The sequence below is a fragment of the Aotus nancymaae genome, unplaced genomic scaffold (assembly GCF_030222135.1).
Source record: "Aotus nancymaae isolate 86718 unplaced genomic scaffold, 86718_ANA_hifiasm-v0.15.2.pri h1tg000006l, whole genome shotgun sequence".
Taxonomy (NCBI): Eukaryota; Metazoa; Chordata; class Mammalia; order Primates; family Aotidae; genus Aotus; species Aotus nancymaae.
In genome coordinates, this window is record NW_026988417.1 from 69,345,601 (window position 1) to 69,370,285 (window position 24,685).

The window sequence follows — 24,685 nt, forward strand, 5'->3', positions numbered from 1 at the left end:
TTGAAAGTTTTACAGATTTCTATTTTGTTTCAAGGTTGAATATTCATTTCACAAACTCCTACTGCAGACTCTATGACAGAAAAATGTATAAGACATATAGTTCCTGCCCTCAAGTCACTTAACAGCCCAATGATGACAGTGAGCTTACTGATACAATAGTCTCTGCTATTAAACAACATTTCATTAAAATTAGTTCATCCCTCCAAAAAAGCACTATGGAATATGTATACAAAAACAATAAATGTATAGTTGTCAATTAAAATACAGACATCAATTTGTTGAGTCTACATTTCTTTAAATATGTCTTCATAGTGAAAAATGTTTACTGTAAATAAGGTAAAAGGTGTTGCTATTGTAATATGCAAATAAGTTTTCCTTTTCTGATTAGATTAGGCAGAAAAGGCTTCAGAAGGAAAGAGGGATTAATTCTATAGGTTTTCTCCTTTTTGTTTGGAGGGAATATCATAGAGCTATAATGAATATTTTCCTTTAGGCAGGGCAGGTATCTTTGTTGAGAGCAGGCAGTAACCTTTTAAAGCCCTAAGTACCATCAGGGAGGATAAGCACTGCTTTGGGTTCCCAAAGGCAAAAAAAAAAAAGAGAGAGAAAGAGAAAAAAATGAATTCAGGGTAAGAGAAAAGGAAGAAAGAAAAAATGAGAAAGAATAAATATAACTAGAGAAAGAAGAAATAAGTCTATGCGAGAAGGGGTATGCACAAATGTGGGTTTATACTTGTTAATATTTAGCTGTACTCAGAAGTATTTTGGCAGCCTACGATGGATAGTAAACTAGCAATTACTTTGGTTGCACTTATTTTCTACTTGTCATTTGCTTTTTCACCTCTGTTACAGTCAGTTCTGTTATAAATCTTCTTTTGAAATATACATTTGTTTCAAAGTGATGGATATATCAGGGAACATTTGAACATTAGGCAAATTTCATAGTTGCTTATTCATGAATGAGTCTCACTCATGAGAAACACCAGGTCAATGCAGAAAACTCAACCTAGCTAAACACAGCTGCATAGGAATACACAAGAAGCCTACATGCACACTCCTCAAACACTCACCTACCGGCTACCTCATCTTTACCATGTATTATAAACCATATCCATGTACATCTGGTGTTACAGGAAACTCTCCTATCTCTCCACAATAACATACAAGCTGCATATATACTGAAGAAAACTTAAGGCCATTTTCAGGACAAACAGGTGTACTTATCGTTGTATTTATATATTTCTTAACAATTTAACATGTGTAAAACTGCTATTGTTTTTACTAGGTTTCTATTTTTTATGTGTCACTAAGGAAATGTTAGTGTGGTGCTCCTAATCTCATTGTTCTCATAAGCCTTGTGGTTTTTATTACACAATTTTGCATAGCACAGTGATTTTTAGGAACATGTATGTCACATTATAATGGAACTCTCTGTATTTTATTTATAATCATTCCTTGCCTCTACGAGGAATGTTCTTTCTCCTATTTCCCACGTTTAAAATAGTGGCTGTTTTTCAACATCCCGCTCAAATGCTTTTCCAGGAACTTTTTCCTTGTTCACACAGAAATAAGCTTTCCTTTTCCCCTTGCACTTTGCATCCCTGCTTCATCTTATTCTGCCTTGTGGTCTGTCCAAGGGTGAACATGTTGGTTTCCCCACTCTGAGGACAGCGACCCACCTTATTTGCATTTGTCATTGCCTCTTCCAAAAACTGTATCTTGCTCTGAAGGGCATTTATCTGACCTCTTTTGGCTGTGATTTGCTTTTGCATCCCCATTGCCACTTTCATAGCTGGGAAAAAAAAAAAAAAAAGAGGCACAATTTTGCCTTAGGTTCTCAAGTTTGAGAGACTCTGGTAATTTGATGGTTAAACTTTATGAGAAGGTGACAAGATCGATCCTCCAAGGTACCTGGGCAGTTTCAAGGGAAAGATCATGGACAAAGGTCTTCGGTTTTCATAATATTGGAATATAATAATGTTTAGCTACTACTAGAGATTTCTGAGCTGGAAAACATATATATATAATCATGTTTTGTAAGGTTTTTGTTACTGGGATTAATTTCATTGACCGTGATACATTGCCACCTTTCCAGTAATAACAATAACACTGACTAAATTCATACTTACACATATAGGGAAATATATAATATATATGTGTGTGTATGTATATAGATATGGAGGCTGTCACATAAAGAATAATATATATTGTATTATTACTAAAATGATTTTTCTACAAACTCATGTTTAAAATACTGCACAAGACATCTAGTATATCTTTTTAAAGGGTCCAGTGATATCACAGACTCTTCAATTTTTATTCTCATAATTGTTGTCATGTACTTGGAACTAACTACCATCTCAGTAACCAAACTGCCAGCATAAGCATGTCTGACTTTTTTCTTATAGTTAGCTGAGGAAAAAGGTTTGAAAATGCCACAGCTTTGAGTCTAGTCTGACTATAACTTGGAGGCTAAAAAGAAAAAAAAAATGTACCATTTATTATAAACAAGCTATCAGAATGAAAGGTGTGACTTCTCATTAACAAGATATAGTTCTATCTAAACTGTCAAAAACAGGGTTAAACTGACATTTTATTGATTTTATTAATAGATTAAAAGGCTGACATCATTTGCTTACCACTTTGAAGAATTATGGTCTGATTAAGTGGATCATGGTTGGCCTTGAAAGGTAATTTTCTCAAAAATTTTTTTCATTTTAAGCTGATTTAATAAATAAAATCAAGAACTTGAATGAGAATACAAGAGTTCTCTAGGTAACTTAACAAATGTAATGTCCCTGGGGTGGTTGTGAAGATGCCTGACAGTGAGGCAGGGTTGCTGTCTGGGGAGCAGAGGCAGCAGACCCTCAAAAGGCCTCCCAAATGACTTCTCTAAACCCAACAAATTTCTCAGTGTTAACCAGCAAAGGGCCAAACCACACAAAATATGAAACATAACAAGAATTTGTGGTCATCCTTGCACAGAGACTATGGTAATCTTCTTTACATTGTTCTAATTTTAGCATATGTGCTGTCAAAGCAAGCACAAAAATAAATCTTCTGACATTAAAAAATACTGAGAAATGGAAAAATGTATACTTTAATTAGATAAATATTAATTCTTATGGTCAGCTAATATGTATGGTCTTGTCAACAATTATATGAATAACATGAACTGGAAGATAACCTTTTTATCTCTCTGCATTAGTATGGGCAACAAGGTAAAAACAGAGTAAGTCTAGGTGGTGAGAAGGGTCCCCTCACCTAACAATTCAATTTCCAGGATTCCTTCTCATTTTTAAAGGGTCTAGCCACAGACCTACAGTTTATATAATGTACATGTTGAAAAATAAGGGGTTGAATGGAAATTAGTGGTAACCTATATTTATATCCTTAAAAATAATTACTTGACATTAATAGATATTGAGATTTGTTAGAAATTACTGAAATAGCCACAGGAAAGGAAGGATTCAGATAGTTTAGGGATTAAATTAAGCCCACGGCAATTTACCTAAAAACAATTAACAACTGCTACATAATATCTATCATTAATACCTACTATTATATATTTCTCACATCATCTAGTACTGTGAAAAGGTGGTAGGTAATGTACTTGGGTTTGTGTTTTAACAAATTTAGACCATTAAATTAAAAACAGAATAAATAATTTAAAATTTAATAGAGCATACCATGACCATCAGATCCTTCCATTGACTTTAATGTATTTCTTGTTTGTTCTAGTTCAGACTGTGCAGATTTTAATTGCACTTTCAGCTTATTTGTAGTCATTTCCATTTCTTCACTTTTGTTTTGGAAATTCTTTTTTAAGACTTCATACTCCTCTATACAATGTGATAATCAATGATAGATGATTACTTTTTTCTATCCCATTGTTATGAAGTATATTTTATTTGTAATTAATGATCACAGAATTTTAGAACTGGAAGAGAACTCATTAAATTACATCTTCATTTGTTACAGAAATGAAATGTACATACACAATTCCAGGGATATGACTCTTTCTTTTTAATCTGCTTGGGTGGATCCTCTTCCTCCTTTACCTACTTATTACTCATTGTTTTCTCCCAAACATTGTAATTAGTTTGCTGTTATTTCATCTTAAACCTTCTTCTTGGATGACCATGCCCACTATAGCAACTTTAACTACCAACTGCTGGTTGATGAATCTCCACGACACTATAAGTAACCCGAGGCTGCTGTGTATCTTATCTGACTTATCTCCAGTAGACGCATGTACACCTATGCTTATTGCAGCATTGTTCACAATAGCAAAGACTTGGAATCAACCCAAATGCCCATCAAGGATAGACTTGATAAAGAAAATGTGGCACATATATACCATTGAATACTATGCAGCCATAAAAAAAAGATGAGTTCATGTCCTTTGCAGGGACATGGATGAAACTGGAAACCATTGTTCTCAGCAAACTGACACAAGAACAGAAAACTAAACACCTCATGTTCTCACTCATAACTGGGTGTTGAACAATGAGAACACTTGGACATAGGGAGGGGAACATCACACACTGGGGCCTAGGGGGTGGGGGGCTAGGGGAAGAATAGCAGGGGGTGGGGGGGATTGGGGAGGGATAACATTAGGAGAAATAACTAATGTAGATGATGGGGCAATGGATGCAGCAAACCACTACCATGGCACGTGTATACCTATGTAACAAACCTGCATGACCTGCACATGTACCCCAGAACTTAAAGTATAATAAATTAAAAAAATACCTGGCACAAACTCATCATTCCATGTACTAGAATACACACACACACACACACACACACACACACAAACACACACACTAATTTTATGTATCTATTTATATAATTAGATTTATATATAAAAGGAGCAAAGCTCCAGCTCCATTTAGCCAGACATCTTCATGTAGATGTCCTCATGCCACCTGAAACCAACTGCCTCAGAGTGACTACATCTCAATTTGCAGCCCTTAAGCTGCCTTTCCTTCTGGTTCCCTCTCTAAGTTGCTGTCATTGCTTTTCCAATACCACAAACTAAAATCCTGAAACCTATATTTAATCCCTCCAATCACTAAGTCCTATTGATTTAACCTCCAAAAATATTCTTAATTCTTTCCCTCCATTCTGACTGCCATTGCCTTAGTTCAAGTATTCATTCTATTTATCTGGGACTACTGTAAAATCCTCCTTAACTGCTTGGTCTGCCTTTCTTTTCTCTAATTTACTGCTAACACAGTCCATCTAAAATCTGATGACAAAAATCTACTACTTAATATCCTTTGCGGGCTCCACATTGCCTGGCTCTACCTATCTATTCTGCCTTATTTCATAGCCCTCATTCATTTGTACTTTTGCTCCAACTAATACATTTGAGGTCACATTTTGATATTTCATGACTTCATGTATTTGCCCATAATGTTCTCTCTGTCTGACATGTCCCTTGCACCTCTTTTTCATCTGCCAAATTCCTTTTCCTCTTTCAAATGTAGTGCAGACATCACTTCCTACAGGAGGTAAATTCTCTGTCCTCTGTGCTATCTTTGTACTCAACACACTTTCACTGTGCCTCACCCACTGGTTATTCACCCATTTCCATCTAGGCTTATCTTCCCACTGACTGTGAGCTTCACTGTGGGCTTTCTAGGTTCTATCAGTGTCTTGCATAGTAACACTCAGTAACTTCTGGCTTTATGAAGTACATGATATTTCATACCATACTAATAAGGTTTGGCTTTGTATTCTGACCCAAATCTCATGTCCTATTGTAATTCCCAGTGTTGGAGGAGGGGCCTCAGGGGAGGTGACTGGATCAGGAGGAAGGATTTCCCCCTTGTTGTTCTTATGATAGTGTGTGAATTCTCATGAGATCTGGTTGTTTGAAAGTTATGTAGCACCTCCCTCTTTTCTCTCTCTCTCTCTCTTCTTCCTACTACTCCATGTGAAGATGTGCTTGCTTCCCCTTTGCCGTCTACCATTACTGTAAGTTTCCTGAGGCCTCCCAGCCATGCTTCCTGTACAGCCTGCAGAACTGTGAGTCAATTAAACCTTTTTTCTTCACAAATTACTCAGTCTCAGGTAGTTCTTTATAGCAATGCAAAAATGAATACAGAAAATTGGTCCCAGAGAAGTAGAGTATTGCTGTAGAGATAATAGAAAATGTAAAAGCAGCTTTGGAACTGGGTAACAGATAGAGATTGCAACAGTTTGGAGGGATCAGAAGAAGACAGGAAGATGTGGGAAAGTTTGAAACATCTTAGAAACTTGTTAAATTGTTATGACCAAAATGCTGATAGTGATATGAACAATGAAGTTCAGGCTGAGGAAGTCTCAGATAGAGATGAGGAACTTATTGGGAACTGAAGTAAAGATCACTTTTGCTATGCTTTAGCAAAGAGACTGGTGGCATTGTGCCCCTGCTCTAAGGATCACTGGAACTTTGAACTTGAGAGAGATGATTTAGGGTATCTGGCAGAAGAAATTTCTAAGCAGCCAAGTGTTTAAGATGTGGCCTGGCTGCTCCTAAAAGCCTATGCTCATTTGCATTAAAAAAAAAGGACCTGAAGCTAGAACTTATATTTCAAAGTGAAGTAGAGCATAAAAGTTTGAAAAATTTGCAGCCCGGCCATGCAGTTGAAAAGAAAAATCCATTTTCTGGGGAGAAATTCAAGGCTGCAGAAATTTGCATAAGTAAAGAGGATCCAAAGTTCATGGCCAAGACAATGGAGTAAATGCCTGTAGGTCATTTCAGAGACCTTCTCAGAAGTCACTCCCATCACAGGCCCAGAGGTCTAGAAAGGAAAAATGGTTTTGTGGGCCAGATCCAGAGCCCTGCTGCTCTCTGCAGCTTTGAGACATGGGTCCCTGCAACCCAGCTGCTCCAGCTCCAACTGTGGCTAACAGGGGCCAAGGTATAGCTCAAGCTGTTGCTTCAGAGAATGTAAGTCTCAAGCCTTGGCAGCTTCCATGTGGTGTTGGGCCTGCAGATGCACAGAGGGCAAGAGTTGAGGCTTGGGAGCCTCTACCTAGATTTCACAGGATATATGGAAATACCTGGATGTCCAGGCAGAAGTCTGCTGCAGGAGTGGAGCCCTCATGGAGAACCTCTACTAGGATAGTGCAGAGGGGAAATGTGAGGTTAAGCCCCCACACAGAGTCCCCACTGGAGCACTGCCCTGTGGAGAAGGTCTCTGTCCTCCAGACCCCAGAATGGTAGATCCACTGACAGCCTGCACTGTGTGCTTAGAAAAGTCAAAGGCACTCAGTGCCAGCTGTGAAAGCAGCAATTGGGGCTGTACCCTGTAGAGTCACAAAGGCAGAGTTGCCCAAGGCCTTGGAAGACCTCCCCTTACATCAGCGTGCCCTGAATGTGAGACATGGAGTCAAAGGAGAATATTTCAACACTTCGAAATGTAATGACTGCCTTGTTAGGTTTTGGACTTGAATGGACCCTGTAGCCCCCTTGTTTTGGCCAATTTATCTCTTTTGGAATGGGAGCATCTACCAGAAACTAACTTGTTTTGATATTACAGGCTCATAGGTAGAAGGGACTTGCTTTGTCTCAGATGAGACTTTGGACTTGGACTTTTGAGTTAATGCTAGAATGAGTTAAGACTTTGGAGGACTATTGGGAAGGTATGATTGTGTTTTGAAATGTAAGAAGAACATGAGATTTGGGAGGGTCAAGGGGCAGAATGATATGGTTTGGCTCTATGTCCCACCCAAATCTCATGTCCTAGTGTAATTCCCAGTGTTGGAGGAGGGGCCTTGTGGAAGGTGACTGGATCATGGGGACAGACTTCCTCCTTGCTGTTCTTGTGACAGTGAGTAAGTTCTCATGAGATTTGGTTGTTTGAAAGTGTGTAGCACCTTCCCCTTTGCATGCTCTCTTTCTTGCTCTCTCTCTCCTGCTGCCATGTGAAGATGTAATTGCTTCCCCTTCACCTTCTACAATGATTGTAAGTTTCCTGAGGCCTCCCAGCCACACTTTCTGTACAGCCTGCAGAACTGTGAGTCAATTAAACCTTTTTTCTTTATAAATTACCCAGTCTCAGGTAGCTCTTTACAGCAATGCAAGAAGGGACTAATACACATAACAATCATAAACTGGAGTGTTTCACTGTTTAATGTAAGGCCATGGATTATTCCTTTCAATAAATTCACATGTCTTATTTTTACTTCACATCATTATTCAACCTCTAATCAAGCTATTTGACTCAAAAGACTCAAGGTTTCCACTTCCATAAAAACAAAACTGTCTTTGCAAACAATGCAATTTATGCTGAACACCTGTTTTCCTTTTGGAAGCCTGGAACCTGGATACCTCACCCTTCTCTTGAAAACTCAGTACAGATTTTCCAGTACACTGTGAGCTGACTAAAGTTCAAGTCAGTAAGTGTAAGACGTGGGAGCTCTTCATGAGAACTATGAGATTTCATGCTATGAATAACTCCATGGGGGCAGCATAGTTATCCATGTTTGCCATGTGAGTGAAATAGTCTTCTTTTGTGATTGTGCTAGGGTCTACATTGGGCTTCACTGATAAGACTCTTATTTTTTAGTAGGATTTGAGCTGAAGCAACATACCTGAAAGATTGTTTAATTCATTCCTACTCGTTTTCACCTCATTTAATAATTGATCTCTCTCTTGTTTGATGTCCTTCACTGCACGGAGCTGCTCAGAGCCTGCACTCACCAGCTTCACCTTTTCCAGCTCCAAATCACTCACTCTGGCTTCAAGCTCCCAGATCTTTGCATCTTTTTTATCTTTTAAAATCTAAATATATGGATAAATACGAAGGATAGATACAGACATAAAAAATAGGCACATGTATAGTTACAATTGATATCTACTAACACAGTCCTAAAATCTGACAACAGTCTCCTACTTAATATCATTTTCTGGCTGCTATCTGTGTTCCATCTATATTTATTATCTTTTCAATGCTTCTCAGTACACTAAATTTGTATTTTATTATAAAGCATCAGTAGAAAGTAGGAAAAATATCTCACTTTCTTTTAACCTTAGATGTCAATTCCTAGTATTGCTTGCAACAATATTTCATTATTCCTCTTCTATCTCCATTCATTCAAAAAATACATATTGAGAACCTTCTTTATGGCAGGCACTATTTTATATGCAAGGGATACAGAAGCAGGGCTATGACTAGGGTAATGAGAGTGAGGCAGCTAGGTGAGGGCCTCCAACCTGGGCACCTCACTTACCTTACCCTAGTCCTGACCCTGGATAGTGATAAATAAAACATGTCTTTGTCTTCATGTCCTCCTCTAGTAAGAAGAGAACAAATATTTAATATATCAGGTAAGAGGAATGGCAATAATAATAATAAAAGCAGGTGAGGGGTACAGAATGAATGCGAGGGAGGGGTTGCTACTTCAAGTAACCTGGTATGCAGAACGAGTTCACATAGCAGGTTTGCGTGCCCTCCTTAGAAAGACCTGCTTACAAGTTTTGCCCTTGGCTGTCGTTTAGGAACTTGGATTTTGGGAGGGTTCCCAACAACCTAACTAATAAGAGTGGCTCACTGTGCCTAAACTGTTTGTGCAAACACTGTGGTTTATGCTGAACCCCTGCTTTCCTTCTGGGGGGCCTGGAATCTGGATACCTGCCAGGCAGAGGGGCCTGTAGGACCAATATCCAATATAAAACCCAGGCACTGAGCTTTAATGAGCTTCTCTAGTTGGCAACACTTGACAGGTGTTGTCACAGTTTCTGTTGGGGGTGGGGGTGGGGTGGGGTGGGAAGTAAGCATGTCCCGCATAACTCTACTAAGAGAGGGCTCTTGGAAGCTCATGCCTGGCTTTCTCTGGATTTTGCCCCACGTGCCTTTTCCTTTTGCTGATTTTGCTTTGTATCCTTTCACTGTAATAAATCCTAGCCTTATGTATGACTACATGCTGAGTCTGGCAAGTCCTCCTAGGGAATCATCAAGGCTGGGATCGGTCTTGGGGACCCTGCCACAGTTGGCAAGAAAAGGCCTCTCTGATGAGGTAACATCTGAGCCGATGCTCCCTATGCTCAAGGAGCATAAGGACAAGCCACATAGACAGCCTGGGAAGAGCTCTGGGTACAGGTAACATGTCTGGGGAACAGCAGGGACATCAGTAGGGCTGGAGTGGAGTGAGCTTGGGGTAAGTAGGAGATGAAGTCAGAGAGGGACCAGGGGAAAGATCAGGTTACTAAGAGGCAATGTAAGAACTTGAGCATTCATTCTCAGTGAGTCAAAAAGTCCTTAGACAGTTTTGAGTATGGGAGTGATGTAGTGTAATGATTTAAAAATACAACTCTGAGTCGGACACGGTGGGTCATGCCTATAGTCCCAGCACTTTGGGAGGCCAAGGCGGGCAGATCACAAAGTCAGGAGATTTGAGACCATCCTGGCCAACATGGTGAAACTCCGTCTTTACTAAAAATACAAAAATTTGCTGGGTGTGGTGGCATGCAGCTGTAGTCCCAACTACTTGGGAGGCTGAGGCAGGAGAATCGCTTGACCCTGGAGGCAAAGGTTGCAGTGAGCCAAGATCATGCCACTGTACTCCAGCCTGGTGACAGAGCGAGACTCTGTCTCAAAAAAAAAAAGAAAAAAAACCCATACAACTCTCGCACTAGTATAAAGGAAAACAGTGGTTGTCATGGGGGTAGGAGGAGAAGCATGGACACCAGTAAGAAGGCAACTGGAAGAGCAAATGAGAGAAATGGGAGCTTAGACTGGGGTGGCTTGCAGTGGTGAAAGTATCTGGTCCTTTGAATAGAGTAGGGAATGTGAATATGGCAACTCTAATTGGCATTTCCGACTAACTATTAGAAACCTCTAGTGTGGCATGCTTCTGCAAACTCTGACCCAAACATTCCTATTCCTTCTTCACAGAGGGCTTTCCTCTGCAGTCCTTTCTGACTTTTCTCTATTAGAGGAACTACCATGTTGCCAGTCTAAGTTTGAACTCACAAAGTCGCCATGTCTTTCCCTTTCCCTCACCCCCTCACATCCAGCTGTTCACCAAATCCTGCCCAACCTCCAGGTCTGGACTGCCATCACTTCTCATATGGATTGCCACAGTGCCTCCTAACTGATCTCTATCTGAGTTTGTAAGGCTTCCTAGGAGGGACCCCTCTTTTCCCAGGGTGTATGTCTGTGTTGTATAACACAATATGTGCACATGACTCTAGAGCACCTGGAATGTGGCCAATCTAAGCTATGTGCTGTAAGTGTAAAATACACACCAGATTTCAAAGACATTGTATAAAAATAAAATAGAAAATATCTTGGTGATCTAGGATTTATATTGATTATAATACAAAAACACTTTGTTTTGAATATGAGCTAAATAAAATGTTATTAAAATTAATTTCACATTTCATGTGTCTACTAGAAAAGTTAAAATTATATATGTCATTTACATTATATTTCTGGTGGACAGAACTGACCTAGATCTTTCCAAATAAGTGCCATTTGAAAAAAATATTGACTTTCTTTGGTCATCAGATTCTCTCTCCAAATTATCTCCCTACTGGCCTTAGTACACTGGCTAATGCAATTTGACTGCTATAGCAGCAGTTTAAATGTGGAGACCAATGTTACATCTGCAATATAACCACGTGACAAGCTTTTGGCTGTTCAAAAAGGATTGGTAGGGAGCTACAGGCTTGTCTCACTGCCCACCTGTGATAGGTTTGGGCAGTAAGGGCCCTAATCTGGGCTCTCTGATCCCTGCCTAGCCACTCCTGACAACTGTCACACTAAATCCAGCTGGCCTCATGCAGTAAGGGATGGGGAGGGCTTTCCCTGGGACAACCTGAGGCATCACAACATACACAGGACGAGTGCTGCTCCCATTCCACCCCTTGAGGCCAGCGGATAGAATTCAGTCCTTTCTTAGTATTATTATATATTTGTTTTTAAAAAGTTCTAACTCTGAGGACCCACAGTGATTGAAATAGGTCACTCTGCTTCTCTGCTGTCAGTACGTGCAGTATCCACTCTGAAGAGGTGACAGAAGCCAGGGGAGAAATCGTATCTTCTAGGCCTACGATTCCTGCTCTGTTTTCCTTACTGGATCACAGAGGTAAGTGGATGTGGCATTAAGACTTGGGTTTTAAATTTATGTTCTTTGTATCTGTGTGAAACTCTACCTACCTAAGAAATTATTCCCTGAAGCTGCTCCAGCTCCATATTTAGGAACTGTAAATTAGTTTTACTCTCTCCAAGCCACTTCTGCATACTGATGCCAGATTAATCCACTTCTAACACTGCCTTTTTCATGTAACCTCCTCCTTCCTACCCCAAACCTGTAATATCCCCCATACCATCTCTAGGCTAAACTACAGACTAGGCTGCTCCCCGGCTTGAAATGCCGTCCTTCCTCCTCTTTGCCTAGTATTTGCCTATTTCAGTTTCCCAAATCTCTTCGAAGCTTTCACTGGCCCTCTAGTCATGAGCTTCACATTCCTCTGAGGCACTAACACAGATCGTGATGGATGTTCTCAGGACCAGCAGCGTCCACATCATCTGGAAACTTGTTCAGAAATGCCAAATCTCACACCCCATTCTAGACCTACTGAATCAGAAACTCTGGGAGCAGGCCAGCAGTCTGTGCTTTCAAAAACCCTCCAAGCGATTCCAGCTCTCACTGAGAACCACTGCACAGTAACATCTACTTAGGCTGCCTAGGTTCAAATCCCAAGGTAGTGCTGCTCTCCAGCAAGTGAATCTCTCTGTGTCTGTTTCCTCAGCCATAAAATGGGATAATAATAGTGCTTCCCTCATAAGGTTTTGTGAGGATTAAATTGATTTAATTTTTAGAGTGTAAGAGTGGGATTCTCCTGTTTGGAGCCTTAACACACTAGCAATCCACTAGCAGTCTTCCTAAGCAAGGCAGGACAAGCATCCTTTCTCCTCTGATACGCTCTGCCCTGCATCACAAACCTGTTCTAAGGGTTTCAGTGTAGGGCTGGCCATTGAGAATCCTTTCTATGTCCCTTTTCATGATGAGTTTGACCATTTAAAATATATATATAACCAAGCAAAAACTTAAGCAATAGAAAATTCTATTTTTTAATGCAATGAACTTATTTATTTCCACAAGATGGATAATTATCTATTGCTGTCCCTATTTTTAGAATGAGGGCATCTACAATATATGTGATTTGTCTCCTACTACTCACCAAGTCAGAGATAAAGGTGACATAAAGCCTATGAAATCAATTTTTTTAAAAACCCATTAGATCGTGTTACATTTTGGTAAATATTTACCGAGCACCTTCTGGATGTAAGGCACAAAAATATGGGGCAGGGGGTACAAAGACTAATAAGATGTATACCTTGGTTGAAGAAGTCTACAATATTTAGTGAAAAAGAGACACTGCTATGTACACACACACACACACCCACACACACACACACAGAAGGCAATATAGAATGTGACCCAGGTTTTAACAGGTACAAATAAAGTATGAGAAAGTTCAGAAGACCAAAGCAAGGGAAAGAAACTAATAGTTATTAAATATCTTATATAAGCCAGAAACTATTAATAGGCTCAGTCCTTGATTCACACTTTCTGATTTAAGCCTTACAGTAACACAACTGGTGGTTGGGGTTTTTTTTGTTTTGTTTACTTTTTGGTTTGGTTTTGTTTATCAGAGATAGAAGGCAAGATTCAGCAAACAGTCCAATGTTTCACCATAACTGATGAGAGACAAGGTTCAAATTTAGGTCTGTCTGAAGAGGGAGAAAATACTTCAAACTGTGGGATCAGGAAAGACTTTATAGATTTTCTGATTTTTATCTTTTGTACCCATGATTTTGAGGCATTTTTGAATCATCCATTCCTTCTCTAATCTGATGAAAGTATGTATCCTTTCTCACAAAAACACACATATGCACATAAAAACAAATACTTTCAGTTTCAGAGTGTCCACAGATAACAAAAACCACTTTTCAGTATAGGTCATACCTGCTCATTAGAGAAATGATATTTCAGAAGTTAAACCACAAAAAAAAAACCTCTACAGACCTTAAGTTCCTGTAGTTCCAGCCGCCTATCATTAATTTCTTGCTCCAGCTGAGCTTTTTCTACTTGCATAGCTCCAGCAGTTCGTCCATGCTGGCCCACCAGCTGCGTCATGTTCTCAATCTGCTGTCGTAGAATCTCGATCACCTTGTCCTTCTCTGTCATCTGCAGCTTGAGGGCCTCGCATTCTGTCTGCACATTTCTGAGGTGATCCCCTTCATTTTTCAAATGTTGCAGCTCCTGCAATTTCAAGTCCACCCGGGAGCGGAGCTTTGTGATCCCTGCATTGGTAGCCTCGATGGCTCTCTCTTTTTCCTGGAGAGAAGTTGTCAGGTCTGATATTGTCCTCTCTGAGCTCTCCAGGGTCATTTTCTTGGCTGTCAACTCTTCTCTTACTTTGCTCAGCATCTCTTTGGTGGATTCAAGCTGAGCAGTCAAGGAGGATACTTTTTCTAGACTTTCATTCTTTCCTTGAATTGCTGCCATCTGATTGTTAAAGAAAAGAGAATTTCATAGATTTGGGAGGATAGGTATAGGCAACCTCAGGTGATACATGTTAACCCAAAAGCATGAAATAATGAATTAAGCAAGGTTTAATAATATTTTTTTTTTGAGAGATGGGGGTCTCACTATGATCTCCTGGCTGGTGTTCTCAAATTCCCGGCCTCAAGTGATCTCCTGCCTTGGCCTCCCAAAGTGCTGGGATTTCACACATGAGCCACTGTACTTAGCCATGTCTAGTTAAATTAACTCAATCATTTTGCTGTCAGAACTCTAGCTCTTATAACATATATAAGACTGATATATGCTAGTTAGACCAAGGTGGAGAGGGCTTAATTAAATAATAATGCTCCTCCACAATGGTGTTTTAGAGTGGGGTCTTGGGAAATCTCCTTTGTGGATGTTTTCTATACTAATTTAAATTAAGATAACCCTGGCAATGGGGGAAAGGGTGGTAGGATTTACAATAACTCCTTACTTTTAATTTCCCTCCAATCTTACCCTTAATTCTACCTCTGAGGAAAAAATAAATAAATAATGGCTTTTATCTACACACACATTCACATTTTCTGATTCTCATTTGGAAAAGCTGAAGACTCTAACTTCCAGTTGGTCCTTTCATCCTTCTTCTTGCCCAGGTTAAGCCAGAGAGTAAGTTAATGGCTTTGTCTGGGTCTAAGCCAAGACTGGTTCCTTGGTTTGCTTTCACATTCTGAGAAGCTTACACTTTTGTGGGATGCTTTTTATGTCCCTATGGCAGTAACTGGCATTAGAACCATATGTTCCCAGCACAGAAAGTACACTGCTATGAAGAAGGCAGTCCACATTTTGCTATTGGTGGGTGCACCAGAATGGAATGCATTCATCAGTTTCAATCAGGGTAGGGGCTGGGGGCTAGAGAGGAAAGCCTCTTTTGGGAGAAAAAGCACAAAACTCTGTTAGAAAACTTCAACCCTGCTGCTCCTCAGATTGCCCAATAATTTGATGCTTCTCTGCAGCAGAAATAAGCAATTATTAAGTGACCAATTTTTAGGTAAAAATGAAAAGGCAATTGGATAGGAGTTTAGTTTTTCAACAATGTACAAGTGAGATAGAGCTTAACACATTTAGTTTAAATAGTGGTAAATATATATGTATAGAAGGCCAGGCATGGTGGCTCACGCCTGTAATCTCACACTTTGGGAGGCTGAGGCAGGTGGATCACCTGAGGTCAGGAGTTTTCAACCAGCCTGGCCAATATGGTGAAACCCCATCTCTACTAAAAATACAAAAACTAGCTGGGCATGGTGGCACATGCCTGTAATCCCAGCTACTTGGGAGGCTGAGGCAGGAGAATTGCTTGAACCTGAAAGGCGGAGGTTGCAGTGAGCCGAGATGGTGCTACTGCACTCCAGCCTGAGCAATAAAGTGAAACTCTGTCTCAAAAAAAAAAAGTATATATATATATATATATATATATATATATATGCACATACACATACACACACACACACACACACACATATATAAATCAGGTTTTCATAAATTGCTCACAGAATCCATAGCTCTATTTTAGGAGCCATTTTAGGTCCATATATGTTAAAAACTAAAAGCCCTATTTAGACATAAAATACATTTTTCCCCCAGAGGAGATCGTCTGGCGATGGCACAGCCTGTGCAGGTGCTGACCTGCCGCTCCATCTGGTCCTGACACTCGCTCTTCAAGACCTTGAGCAGGGCTTCCAGGCGCTGCACCTCCATGTTCCGGTCGTCCAGTTCCCGCCGCAGGTGGTCAATGGTGATGCTGTTGCCTGTGTCTCGGTCCCACAGACGCTTATTCTGCTCCTTCTCCAGACTCAGCTCCTTCTCCCTTTTGTGTAGATCAGCCTAAAAAAAAGACAGGAATGCTTTTTTCCTCCCTGCTATTAAGTAATTAAGATAAAATTTATGGCTGGGTGTGGTGGCTCACGCCTGTAATCCCAGCACTTTGGGAGGCCAAGGCAGGCAGATCACGAGGTCAGGAGATTGAGACTATCCTGGCCAAGATGGTGAAACCCTGTCTCTATTAAAAATACAAAAAAATTAGCTGTGCATGGTGGTGCACGCCTGTAGTCCCAGCTACTCCGGAGGTTGAGGCAGGAGAATTGTTTGAACCCAGGAGGCAGAGGTTGCAGTGAGCCGAGATTGCGCCACTGCATTACAGCCTGGACGACAGTGCAAGATTCTGCCTCAAAAAAAAAAAGATAAAACTTATTGTCTTTATATCATATTTGGAGCTTTTATGTGACTTCTGAAACCTTTGATTTTGGAATCTGATTCTTTTTTAATGGGTTTTAATGGCTTAAGAGCAATTATTTTCAAGAAAAATAAGTTAACATTTTGCTTAAAATTTGTAGCATTACAAGTCTATCTCAAGAGACTAGACCTCAAATAATATATAATGAAAAGGAAAATGCAGTGGATTTTACAAGTCATCCAGTTTTTAAGTCTTGCATTTTCTAAGAAAGACATTATGCCTCACATCAAGTATGCTCCTATAACAAAGAAATGCTCAAAAGCATAAAGGAAAAATGGCAAGTAATGGAGAAATGGCAGAATAGTGGCTGGTACTGGAATTGGAGTAGCACCGGGGCTGTGAATAGAATTATCTCCCCTTTCAGTCACTTAAAAAATACATAGTGTTGAATAGGAGCAAAAACTCTATAGTCAGATTAGTAAAAACAAAGATATACCTATGCTCAAATGACTTATGATCCAAGAGAAAGTTAAGACATAGACATAAGTAACTGGAAGTGGTTTTTCATTAAAGGGATAAATATAAGGAATAGCAGAGAGAATCTCACTAAAGGGATCAAAATCCTTTAGAATGGTATTTGAGTTAGACCTGAAGATGCAGAGATTAGGAAGAAGGGACAGGAAAGGGGCCTGTGTGTTTGCTTGGGCCACCGGGTCCAGGTAGAGAAAAAGGATTGGAAAAGTTAGCAGGCTTATGGATCATGAACAGTATTGAAAGGGAGGGTGTCTGACTCTACAGAGAAAGAAATTTTGAGTTGAAGAGTGACATCATCAGAGCTATATTTTAGATATGGCATATGGCAGTCCTTTAGATATGGGATGTGGCAGCCCTCCAGTTTGTCTCAACAGACAAACTGGAGTTGGGAACACCAGTAAGGAGATTGCCGTGCTCTCCGCGATGAATAATGGGGGTGCGGTGACCAAGCGGTGGTGATGGTAAGAATGAAAACGAAGGCCAGGTTTCAGGATCTTTCAGACTTTCAGTCTCTAAGATTTTCAAATTAGATAGGAGAACACTGAGAAACATGCAAATGTTAGGTAAAAAAACTGAAGAATTACACCAAGGTTAAAAGCTTCTCTACATAGCTGTCAGTTCCATCCTTACCTCAGCTCATCAAACCCTTGTCAGCCTGCAAAGGATGGCAGCAAAGAGCACCATTCCTTGGAATGGGGTTTGGTAAGCCGAGAAATTCATTCTACTATACCATTAATACCACAAAAGGGGGCTCCAAACATTTCCTTTCCTAAATTTCTCATCCTATAATTCCTCTAAAACAGAACAGAAATTTGGAAAGAGAACAGAGTTGCTTCATTATGATCACAATCCTATTGTTCTTTTCTTTTAAAACAATTTCACCTAACTATGCATTCAAAATTTCTATATAAACAATTTGTATATGTTTTGAATGTTATTTGGCCTTAAAATGAATGTGTAACACTACTTTAATTTAATGGAATATGGCATCTACTTAAAAGACTATGGATGTTTCATGATCTCCTTCACCGAATACTGTAACAGCTCTGCTTCAGAAAAAAATAAAGTATACAGAATATTATATTTTATATGCAAAACTTGAATTGTGCCTAAAACAATCTATTGCATATATACACAAATATTTTGTACATTTGTAATTTTATAAAGGAAACCAGTTTTGTGATATATTTTGGTGAAAAAATTTCCAGAATTAGTCTTATTCATATTTCAGAGCATGATCTTACCAACAGCTTTTGAAGCTGATCATCCAAATTTCCAGATTCCTGACTGAATTGATCACGCTCTGTCCGGGCTTCAGTTAGCTCTGAGTTGGCAAGGACTAACTGCTTTTCCAGGTCTTCTATCTGAAAGCAAAGTACAAATTGAACAGAGTCTGATTATGATAGTGGGTAATATAAAATAAATATAGACTTTGGAAAGCAAATGGTATTATTTTGAGAACAAAAAAGTGTATTGTGAGGCTAGGTGCAGTTGCTCACAACTGTAATCCCAGCACTTTGGGAGGCCGAGGTGGGTAGATCACCTGAGGTCAGGAGTTTGCAATCAGCCTGGACAATATGATGAAACCCCATCTCTACTAAAAATATAAAAATTATCCAGGCATGGTGGTGGGCACGTGCAATCCCAGCTACTTGGGAGGCTGAAACAGGAGAATCGACTGAACCCGGGAGGTGGAGGTTGCAGTGAGCCAAGATCGTGCCATTGCACTACAGCCTGGGTGACAAGAGTGAAACTCTGTCACACACACAAAAATTTATCATGACATGTTTTATAAAGTTTTTTTTTTTTAAAGAAAATCTGTTACAAAATGAAATATTTAGTACTGCTGGATTTGAGCATTGCCTGTAACATATCTGTCTCCTGTTTACATATTATTCAAGATTTACATACTGTAAAGATATGTTCTATAATTTGGTATTTAAGAAAACTTGAGGGCTGGGCACAGTGGTCCATACCTATAATCCTTTGGGAGGCCAAAGCAGGAGGATCCCTTGAGTCCAGGAGTTCGAGACCAGCCTCAGCAACATAGGGAGACCCCATATCTACAAAATTTTTTTTAAAGATTAGCTGGGCATGGTGGTGCACAGCTGGGGTCCCAGCTACTCAGGAGGCTGAGGTGGGAGGACTGCTTGAACCCGGGAGGTTAAAGCTGCAGTGCGCCATGATTATGTCACGGCACTCCAGCCTGGGTGACAGAGCAAAACCCTATTTCATAAAAAGGAAGCTTGATATGGCATAAATAACATGCTGCAGAGCCTATACAAATAAACTGTATTATATTTAGAAGAGCTATTTTGTTTCAGAATGATTATCAAAGTTTCAGTAATAAAAGGCATTGAATATAAAAGAATGAATGGTAACAAGTTATTAGCTATTGTCATTTTATAGTCACTACATTTTTAAAGGACAAATTTATATATATTTAGTCAGACAACTTATATAACCATTCTAACCCCCATTTTCTTCAACTATTAATATAAAATGGGAATAAGAGTACCAATTTTAGAGGATGTTAATGTGCATTTTTCCCTGACAAGGCAGCTGTTTGATGTGTTTGAAAATGCATTTCTATGACACATGCTATAAAGTGCATCACTGTTAATAGCATTTCTATAGTTCTTAATGTCTAGTTTAGTGTATGCCAACAGGCTAGGGTCTCTGACTGTGGAAACTAAGGGTTTAGATTTCAGCTGAACCACACAATATCATAATATCATAATAAGATATTAAAGCAATGAGAACATGTTGATACTTAGTTATATGGTGATACCTAATCTTTATGTATCTACAATACTATTTCATTATCTACTTTCCTATCTAGTAATAGGAAATTTTTCATGTCTACATAAATGCTACACATTCCTTCTTAGCTCTAAGGTGTCTATTCAGTAGGTTTCCAACCTACTGTTAATAATAAAACCTGGTTTGGATGATGTACTATGATAAAAGTTTCCTAACGGCCAGGCTAGTTGGTTCACGCCTGTAATCCCAGCACTTTGGGAGGCTGAGGTGGACAGATCACAAGGTCAAGAGGTCAAGACCATATGGCCAATATGGCCTGTCTCTACTAAAAATACAAAAATTAGCTGGGCCTGCCTGTAATCCCAGCTACTCAGGAGGCTGAGGCAGGAGAATGGCTTGAACCTGGGAAGCGGAGGTTGCAGTGAGCCGAGATCACACCATTACACTCCAGCCTAGTGACAGACTGAGATTCCGTCTCAAAACAAAAAACAAAACAAAACAAAAAAAAAACTTTCCTAACTAGAGAACATATGACTAACTTCTTCTTGACAACTTTCTAGTTTTACTATCATCTATTTTTAAAGATCTTTACTTATTAATTCAACACATATTGAATTATATTACCTATACATACATATACACATCTCTTTTTAATAATAATCATAAATAATAGACATTTTATGTATATATATATCTACACACACACATATATATATATATGAATAGAAAAGTACTAACATAGGACTATCAGTTTCCCATTTACCTACAGAAATCAGGATATAGATTTAGTATTTATATTGGCTATATTCCTAAACTGACTTTGTATTTGACTCTATGCTATGTATAAAAAGTATTTAACAAGAATTAGGCACACATAAAATATTAGGTTACTGTCTGAAATATATTCCTAGACTCTAATAATCCAATAAAGAAGCACTTTACAGGAGGCTGAGGTGGGAGGGTCACTTGAGGCCAGGAGTTTGAGACCAGCCTGGGCGAGACCCCATCTCTACAAAAATAAAAATAAAATTAGCCGGGTATGGTGGTGCATGCCTGTAGTTTTGGCTAGTAAGGAGGGTGAGGTGGGAGGATTGCTTGAGGTTGTAGTGAGTCATGATCATGCCATTGCATTCCAGCCTAGGCAACAGAGTGAGACACTTTCTCTTAAAAAAAAAAAAAAGTACTTCTTGTGCTCTCCTTTTGGGGCACATATAGGAAAAGAAATAAAAAAGCCTCATAAAAATTCAACCTCTGTAACACAGGTAACTTCCTAAGAAAAATGAATGAACAATATCAATTGATAAAATCTCTTCACTTTTATTATTAGGAAAGACTAAATCAGTACACACGTAGTAAAGACAGTAAGGTGAAGAACCACAAACTTTCACTGTTACACATTGCCTGGCAAGGAATGGGTACATGAACATGATCCAAGAGGCAATATGATCAGGCAAAGAGTCAAACACCTTAGGTTCTGGTCTAGTTTCTGTCACATAACTTCTCTGTGATTCCATTTTTTTCATCTATAATTGGAAAGAGTATTCTAGATGACCTCTCATGTTCCTCTCAATTCCAACACTATTTTTCATGAGAACAGTATTAATAAAGCTGAAATAATTTATTTTCTACCTGTCTTTTGAGCTATAAATTTAAGAAGAACATTTCCAATTTGAATTAATCATATGAATAAAACAAATGTTTTCTACTCCTAGCTTGGCATAAACCATTTCTATCCTTGAGCAAAGAAAAGAATTTGTATATGTGCTGTAAAAGCTTAAATTAAGATTTGCTCTTTTGTCTGCTTTCACTTAAAAAAAAAAAGAAAGAAAGAAAGAAAAAGAAAATACCAAGTCTTATCTTTCCATCTGTTTACTTGGTATAAGAAGTTCCTTCAGCCCCCTGCAGGAGCATTTGTTTTGTAGTTGTCAGTACTGACTCAGCTGCTATAGCTCTGCTTTTACCTTTCACTTTTTAGAGTAAAAACATTTATATTAATCAATCAAAAAGATAAATGGAGAGTGAAAGGGGAAACCATTGAAGTAGCAGGTGAGCTGATACAAACAGCTGTAAAACACACTCTAAAGAAAAGCCTTTTAAAATACCCAAAATACTGACATCTGAGAGGTATTAAAGATTTTTTCTTTTTGTTTTCTTTTTATGTAGCAGCACTGGTTTTCCCTTTCACCATCTATGAATCTGCTTTTTGGTTTGGATCACTGGACAAATGGGTATTCGGATTTCATTCTAATCTCACAACAATTTCAGAGATATTACCAATCATATCAAATCATATGGAGTTTGGTTTGTCTGTTGATGGTGGTGGTTTCTGTTTTTCTGTGCTCAAAAAGACACAGTTATGGGATAATAAGGGATGCTGCAGGCTAGCATGGCAGTGCATTGGCAGAACTATGCAAAGAGGTGTGCACAGAATCTTCCTGCACAGTATATAGCTCCAGCCAGTGCTACTAAATCATTACTTTTTTAGTACAAAGTTCAGCCCCAACCGCTTTCAAAGTAGTAAAAATAAACATAGAATCAAGATCATGAGATATTTTTGTTCTCAAAAAGCGAAAGTTAAGAGTAAAACCAAATCTACAGAGCCAATAATGACAGCTTCTACTGGTCCAAATTCGTAAAAGGGGATTCTGGAGTTTCTCCTAAAATGGAAAGAGAGAATAGAAAACAGCATTACAGTAAAACACTTTTGTAAACTACAAAAGCTACATCTCAAATTTTCTTTGAAGTACAATTTCTATGTTCACCAATATAAAATAATTGTGTTAAACTGAAGAGAAATATTAACCTCCTAAACAAGTTTTCTCTTAATTTATGCATTCTAGTTGGAAAAGTTTTGCTTAGACCTGCCATGTCATCAATTTTTTGAAATAAAAACACCTTTTAAAATGAAGAAATCTGACCTCAGGAGAAAATAAATTTTCTCCCCCTCAAAACACATGCTGATGTGTAATATCAACACATTTTTATGAGTTTTCTTTCACACAAATCTTTTTGTTGTTGTTGTTGTTGTTGTTTTGAGGCAGGGTTGCACTCTGTTGCCTAGGGTAAAGCAGGTGGTGTGATCATGGCTCACTGCAGCCTCAATCTCCCAGCCTCAAGCTACCCTCCCGTCTTAGCCTGTTGAGTAACTAGGACTAGAGGTGTGCGTGCTACCATGTCCAACTAATTTTTTACTTTTGTTTTTATTTTTGTAGAGACAGGAGTCCCACTATGTTGCCCAGCCTTGTTTCAAACTCCTGGGCTCAAGTGATCCTCCTGTCTCAGCCTTCCAAAGTGCTGAGATTACAGGTGTAAGCCACTGCGCCCAGCCATGAATCTCACTTTTAATCACAGCTTTTATGTATTATTTCCTTTGATATTTTTCCTTGTTGTTATTTGAATAGTATATACTGAAATTTGCACTGAAACAATAGAGAAAAATAGATTTTAAGGTTATTATAGGCTTTAGCAGTATCAAGGCATATAAAAATAAAAAATTAAGAACAATTTGTATTTTTAGATTTTATATTCAATTCATTATAATGAAAACATTTTATAACAACACAATTTTTTATGATCCCAGGTGAAATCCTTGTTGTTAGCTTGTTTGATTTTCCTTGCTCAGCTATGCCATGTATTAAATGTCACCCCAGGCCAGAGTGTACTTAGCTATATTTACATGGCAGTCATCTCTCAGTGCTCCCTGACCAAACCAAAGGGAGTTACTGTTGAGACAGTCTAGTTAACCATCAACTAGGTGCCAACTCTATTTAGGGTCACTATGGTGTATTATAAATCTCAGTGATTTATTAAAACTAATGAAACTGATATGCCCTTCTTATTTCCATTAGCTGTTTATTATTTAAGACTGTCAAAATTCTTGCTGAGCCACTATCTACATTAGCATAAAATAAGAGAATGATTCTAATATCATGTTTGTATCTATATGACCCCAAAACATCATGTAAAAAGCTTTCAGTCATTCATCTGGATCTTATGCTTCTACAATGCCTAACATTTAAATGTGTATAGAAACAGATTTTTTTTTATATGCTTTAGATGGATATTTCCGTGTTTGTGAAAAAATTTCCCAATATGTCCAAATCAGCATGATACTATATATTGGACCAAATGCAAATTAGCAAATAATGGGTGAGGCTTCTGAAAGGATAATTTTTCCAAACAACCATATAATGGAAAGCTATAGCAGTTACCAATTATGTTAGAAACCACAGGTAAGTTGAGCTTTATTTAGTACTCTGTAGCTTTTCAAAAAGTTTGTCAATAGACAATGAGTATTTAATCTTTCCAAAATGATGTGAGTGATTATTCATGAATATACATTATTATATTGGACTGTAACATAACAGCTCTCCTGTCTCCTCTCTCACTGTCAGATTGTCAGCTTTCACTTCTGCCAGAGTGCCTACCTCCACTAGACCCAAGTGATAAAGCATCCTCCCACCCCATGGTGTACTGAAATCAGCCCCTCCTGCTATTGTCTGCAGAGTGTGGTCATGACCTTTTGTATAGGCTTCCTCTGCCTAGACTGGGGTGGACATTCCTGCTATCAATCATCAGGGGAAAAGCTTGTCCTGAGAAAAGAAGCTAGAACAGAAAAAGCAGGCTTCAGAAAGGCAGAGA

At 38.8% G+C, this 24,685-nt stretch overlaps 1 protein-coding gene and 1 non-coding gene across 3 annotated transcripts in view; both read right to left on the bottom strand.

The window, feature by feature from the left end:
- Positions 1-24,685, bottom strand: part of CCDC158 (coiled-coil domain containing 158) — a 94,456-nt gene that overhangs the window by 45,108 nt on the left and 24,663 nt on the right. For both annotated transcript variants that reach the window (XM_012446995.3, XM_064364509.1), the window contains exons 8-13: positions 18,526-18,645; positions 16,201-16,398; positions 14,035-14,517; positions 8,590-8,779; positions 3,690-3,842; positions 1,680-1,792 (exon numbers count right to left, since the gene is read on the bottom strand). In XM_012446995.3, the coding sequence (XP_012302418.2) occupies positions 1,680-1,792; positions 3,690-3,842; positions 8,590-8,779; positions 14,035-14,517; positions 16,201-16,398; positions 18,526-18,645 (1,257 nt within the window). The remainder of the gene's footprint in view (positions 1-1,679; positions 1,793-3,689; positions 3,843-8,589; positions 8,780-14,034; positions 14,518-16,200; positions 16,399-18,525; positions 18,646-24,685) is intronic.
- On the bottom strand, positions 2,942-3,047 carry LOC135272071 (U6 spliceosomal RNA). The gene has a single exon (XR_010340181.1). It is a non-coding gene; the product is annotated as a U6 spliceosomal RNA (small nuclear RNA).